Source organism: Lissotriton vulgaris, chromosome 10 (genome assembly GCF_964263255.1).
Source record: "Lissotriton vulgaris chromosome 10, aLisVul1.2, whole genome shotgun sequence".
NCBI classification, from domain to species: domain Eukaryota; kingdom Metazoa; phylum Chordata; class Amphibia; order Caudata; family Salamandridae; genus Lissotriton; species Lissotriton vulgaris.
The window spans coordinates 79,041,829-79,047,828 of record NC_141698.1 but is presented as its reverse complement, the minus strand read 5'-3'; the positions used below and the strand labels follow the sequence as shown (position 1 = coordinate 79,047,828).

Sequence of the window (6,000 nt, the reverse complement as noted above, 5' to 3'; positions counted from 1 at the left end):
TATGTGCAGGAAGGGACACCTCCCTCCACATGAACAATATTTGCAGACAATTTGCTCCATCCATGTGTGCTGCTTTCTGCAGCACACCAGGAAAGAACAAACTACGAGGAGAAATACAACATTTCTCCTCGTATCGCTTGCTTAAAACCAGGTATTCCCTGGCAGTATTTTGGCGCTGCCCCATACCTTACCCACTGCAACACCTAATGCACGCTCCTTTGACTCTAATTGCTACGTGAATAGGGGCATTATTTACAAGGTGGTGTTCAGCTACGCTAAGTGGCTTAACCTTATGCGCGCTAGCGGTTTTCCCGCTGTGCGCTGAGTTTTTTTTAAAAACGCGTTACATGACGAGCTCAGCTCGTCATGAGCGTACGACAGGCGTACCTCATGACGAGCTCAGCTCGTCATGAGCGTCGAAGGGGTTAATGCCACTTGTAAATAAGGCGAAGTAGTTAACGCCACCATAACGTCACAATAAGTGACATTTTAGTGGTGATAACTTTTTGTAAATATGACCCATTGTTTCCACAGTAATTTCCTCTGAAGCACAAGGCTGCAGGTCAAGTTGGAAACATTCCAAGAAATTAAGCGCCTCCCATGCCTTCAGCCTAAATAAACAAAGAAATCTGGGAAACCAAGCTCATTCTACATAGTTGGCCAATCACTATCCTCAGAAATCATGATCACACAGTTGTATCTAAAGGCATTCATGGAGGGAAAAGCATTGGCTGTGCCTTTGTTAATACAGTTTCGGCTGTCTACAGTTCCTAGTGGAGTGTGCACAACCAGATAAACTGGAAGATTCACAATATGATTGCTGAAGATCTAGCACCAAGAAATGAGGTAGGAAGAATTCAGTAAATTTGAGGTCATTTTGGTCTTCTGATAGGAGTCTTTAATGTCTTAACCCATATCGCCACCACAGGGTCACTTTTAAAGACGTTGTGGTGGCGGTACAGGCTTCGCCTTATTTACAAGGCAGTGTTAAGCCACTTAACGTGGCTTAACGCTGCCTTGTAAATAAGTTCCCCTTTCACACCACACTTAGCATGAAAGAGGAGGGCAATGGGTTTTGCTGTTTCACCGCAACACCCAATGATTTTGGCACTGCCTCATATTTACAAGGGTGGTGTAAATATGGGGCAGCGGCAACATTAAGAACAGGGATAACCTGATCTTACTCTAGTGAAATGAGGAGAAATGTTTAATTTCTGCTCGCTTTTGCTGTTTCCATGTGTGCTGTCTTGTGCAGCACACATGGAAACAGCAAAACACCTTTGATTGTTTATGTGCAGGAAGGGACACCTTATCATAAAAAAGTTACGTTTTCCATTTCTTTGTGAGCTGCAAGTAAGGGTGTAACACAGGGCCCGCATCTGGTGCCAGGCAGAGGAACCCCTTGGCTCCTGGTACCCCAGATTCTATAAATCTCCACCTCCTCACCATAAAATGTTCACTTGGCAGTTTTTCGAGGGAATTTTTGATTATGTGTTCTCAATTCGCACAAAATAACAGGTGACAGAACGTAAAGGCAATGAAACCTTACTTGAGCCCCAAAATATAAGAGCCCTTAAGTTTTCCAACCCTGAGACATTTGAATGAAAGGTCCATTTTGATTAACCTGCCACCTGCCTTTTGCTACAGTCCCTTTATTTTATCTCATATGTCCTAAGCAAAAGTGACAGTACCCTAAGGGCATAACGCTAATTTACTCAAATATAATTTGCATAAGAGTAAAGTTAAAATCAGTGAAATAAAATAAACTATAACAAAGTAATTACCAAACAGTGGTACTGTGTTGTTGTACCCACTGTAGGATTGCCTGTCAGCTGTAATTTCTCCCCAACATGATGTCTATTAGTGACCCATTAACTGTGTTGCCTTCACTTTGACTGTTGCCTTGGTCTATTGAGAGAAAACAATTTGTTCAAATGAATGAATGGCTAGAGTTGAATTATTGTGTGTTTTCTACAATGATCACCCCTAAATCTCTGCTCCAGCCATCCATTTATTCATTTTTAGGTCTCGCCTGAGCCAGCGCATGCGCGGTCTTAAGCAAGACATTTAGTAAGCGGATTTTGAAAGTGCTACCTAGAGGCAACTGGCCACCAGCTTGCTGTTACGCGCACAAGCGCGCGCAGCCGACAGCTTTCAGCGCCCGAGGCACCATCGCGCACCCCTGCTTTCACTTTCCTGTCTTGTTCTCTTCTGTCTCCACTGTATATTTTCACTTGCGATTTTCTCATCTCCATCTCTCTTATATTTATTTTTCTCTGTGATTGCTGGTTCACTAGATTTCAGTCTTGCCTTTTTCATACCCTTTTCTCTTTTCTTTTCCACCCTCCAGTTTGCGAATATTTATTTTTTCCACCTTTTATGCACATATACCAATCTCTGCTCATTTAGTCCTTTGTTTTCATTTCCCTTATTCTTTGGTCTATAATCAATTTTACCCCACTCTTCCTAACCCCTATATTTTCTTCCTTCACATATACCATTTTCTGCCCATTCAGTCCGTTGTTTTCATTATCCTTATTCCTAGGTCTATAACCAATTTTACCCCACTCTTCCTAACCCCTATCTTTTCTTCCTTCTCTGGCTTCTATAGTATCCCCCAGCTTTTAGGAAACAACGGTGTGGGAAATAATTTTACCACTTACGGAAAGAAAAGCAGGGGAGGGCAATCTGTGTCTACTCTTGGCCTCTTTGATTAACCACAACTCTTTCCTGCTCTGCTTCAGTGGCACATTTGCTGGGCTCGTTAGAAATCGATCCACCATTCTAATCGGCAGCCTGTCCTAGTTATCTTGTGTCAGGCACACACTTGCGCGTGCCTCATTACAGGAGTGACAATGCTACATGCCCAGCCACATATGATCATCGGTGCGTGCCACCACCAGGCTGTGGCACTACGGGCGCTGCAGCGCATCTCCCTTCGGCGTAGAATCCAAACCGGGTAAACAGGACATCTCGCTTTGTTGTTTTTGGAAGCATCGGCCATACAAAGGAAGCTCGACGTGCCTAGACCCAAGGCACGTAGTGTGATTTCATGTTTGTTTGTACTTCACTTTTTTTAATTTTTATCAGCTGTTATTCCTGTTTCCTGTGAAGCCACCCAGAAGCAGAGATTTGTTAGTGGGTATTGCCACCCTTAGTGCTTCTGTTTCATGACCATCAGATCACTTAAACCTCAGGCCGAGAACAAAATATTATTAGTTGTAGCACATCCTCATTAAATCTACTACTGTCTCTTATACAGTAAGTAGAATGCTTATGCATAGTACTTTTGCTTGATTAAAAAAATATAGGCCTGTAGAAGACTAAAAGCCAGTGACTCATTTATTCTTGTGTACATTAAAAACAAGCATTGGCATAGCCAATAGGTCTCGCCTTTGGGACCTTATAAGTGTTTAGCCATGCAACAGTTGATGTTGTTGCACCAAGGATATTGCGCTGCATAACTAAATACTTATAAGGTCCCAAAAGCGAGACCTATTGGCTATGCCAATGCTTGTTTTGGTGTAGCATCTATTCCATCTGAGTAGGCTCCCCTGCCAGCGACTGAACTATTGCTCCTTCTTTGCGGCAGCACAACACACTCTGAAAATATTGCCTGAAATCACTTGACAGATGCCAATAAATGAATGGGTAGATGCAGCACTTAACACTGGTCAGAACATTAACAAATGAACCTACATCTGACAGAACATGGAGCCTGGCGGAGTACCCTGATGGGATGACTGGCTGCATGCTGAGCAGCATGAAAATGTACTTTGGAAGCCATAAGATCATATACACCACAAAAAGCACCACCACCATTCTTGTTCTATCAGATCCCTTGTGCTTTTTGACAATGACTGGAGGGACAGCCGGTGGTGCTTTGACTGCAGTCATACATAGACACATAGCAATCAAGGTCACAGGCTGTAAAAACCCTAGGTAAAAATGGAAAAAAGTAAAATTGAAAAGGGGAAACCAGTTAAAAGCACAAATTGGGTTATACTCTGGAATCGGCTGGAAAAATGTCACTGGAAGTGTGGACAAAATAGAGATAACCCAGACTGCTATGCTAAGAAGACAGGCCACCTTTGGTTTGCGCCACCTACTGGCGAAGAGGGGACGGTACAGTACCACAGAACGGTCTATGCTCATCACTGTTACAAAAGAGGTGCAGGCAGTCGGAGTCAGGAAGTCCACAGCCAGAACGACTTTGCACCAGAAGCTAACAAATGGCCAGTAATTCGTAGTTTCTTGAACGGCAAGGAAAAATAAATTCAGCATCTGAAGAGCGTCACTGATGGCTATATTGAAAATGTAAATGTGGGAGACAGATCTGATCTTGTCATATCTCAGAAATATGTACATCACAAAGGCGTTGCCGGTAAGCCCAATCAAAGACAGCAGAAGGTGAATGATGACAAAGGGCAGGCTCCGGTATAGGATGACGTCATCCGGATGCAAATAGTCAAGAAAGTTCGATCCGTTTCCAAAGGGGCTTTCATAGGCGGCCTCCATGTCTCTTCAGGCTTGGTTTATTTATTCAAGGTGAAGATAAAACGACTTTACGGAATATCTGGTTTCTATAAATGAAAAAAGAATAAAGGAATCAATTCTGAAACGTAATGAATTCTTAACTGTACTTACACAGCAGAATATTCGGAAGAAAAAACACTTAGTGCTAACAAATTTAACATGGACACACAGGATACAAAAAATCAATTTTTTCCAGTTTTGCAGGAATAATTGTATTTACTTATTTATTGCTGCAACATTTTCTGATTGGTTTTTGAAGGCAACACCCTAAAAGGCAACACAGTACTCAACAAGACATTTTTCTGTTTCACAGATTTTAATCCGCCAAACTCTCTTCACTCCTAACAACCCCTTACCCGACACTCCCATAACCCATAACACCCTTTTATAAAAGTCCTTAGTATTTTTGCGCATGGTCCCTTTGAGGACTTGTCTCTGACTCTTCAGAGCCCTGTTTCTTCTTACCCCGCATCTGGGATTTCTTCCCAGGTCTGATATATTTCTTCCATGGAAATCATTTTATTTTTGTGGACATGTTTTTTTCTCATTCAGGATGTTATCAGCAAGTTCTACATTTCAGATTTTCTTGATATTGTTGTAGTACCGGATTTTGGGTCCAGCTAGAACTAAGACCAAGGTCCTCCCAGCTGAGCCTTCTCCCTTTGATAGTTTGCTCATGTTTGGGCAGAAGGCGCAGAAGTGACCAGAGTTAAGAATCAGTTTTTCGTGGGGGGGTTCTGTAACTTGTGTGCAAACAAAAGATGAAGGAGGGTACAGAGCAAAAAGAGAAGTTATAATTAAGGGCACAAACAATCATCAACAGCAGCCACCACTGGCACCAAATGCATTGTCTTCACACAAGGCTCTCCACCACCTGGGCCCCAAGTACCTCAACGACCGCATGACCTGCTACACGCCCACCCGCCAGCTACGATCGACCAGCCATGCACTCGCCACTGTACCATGCATCCGCAGAGCCACCGCCGGAGGAAGATCCTTCTCCTACCTGGCAGCCAAGACTTGGAACTCCCTCCCCACCCACCTTCGGCGAACCCAAGACCATCTCTCCTTCAGGAAGCAGCTCAAGACCTGGCTGTTCGAGCAGTAACTTACCCCTCCCCCAGCGCCTTAAGACCCTCCCGGGTGAGTAGTGTGCTATACAAATGCCGTGATTGATTGATTGATTGACTCCATCAAACCCCCAACCACCAACTCAAAACACCACTGCTACAAACAGTGATATCTGGTGCTCACCAAGACATCTCAGAGAGTGTTGAAACATGTTCAAGTAAGAAGTAGAAGTACATGAGAGTAGTGAGGGCAATAAGAATTGTAGTTTGAAACAACAAATGCCACTAGAGGACCAACTAAGCTAGCTTTGCCGCTAATTATCACCACCAAAGACAGACATGTTCCACGGTTGTAGAGTAGACTTTAACCCATGAATAATATCATACCAAGCAG

General features: G+C 43.4%; 1 protein-coding gene across 2 annotated transcripts in view; it reads right to left on the bottom strand.

Moving 5' to 3' along the window:
* Window positions 1-916: 916 nt before the first annotated feature.
* LOC147684702 (somatostatin receptor type 5-like) overlaps window positions 917-6,000 on the bottom strand; it is a 46,946-nt gene continuing 41,862 nt past the window's right edge. For both annotated transcript variants that reach the window (XM_086940539.1, XM_086940540.1), the window contains one exon: window positions 917-4,583. In XM_086940539.1, the coding sequence (XP_086796665.1) occupies window positions 3,532-4,518 (987 nt within the window). In that variant the 5' untranslated portion in view covers window positions 4,519-4,583 and the 3' untranslated portion in view covers window positions 917-3,531. The remainder of the gene's footprint in view (window positions 4,584-6,000) is intronic.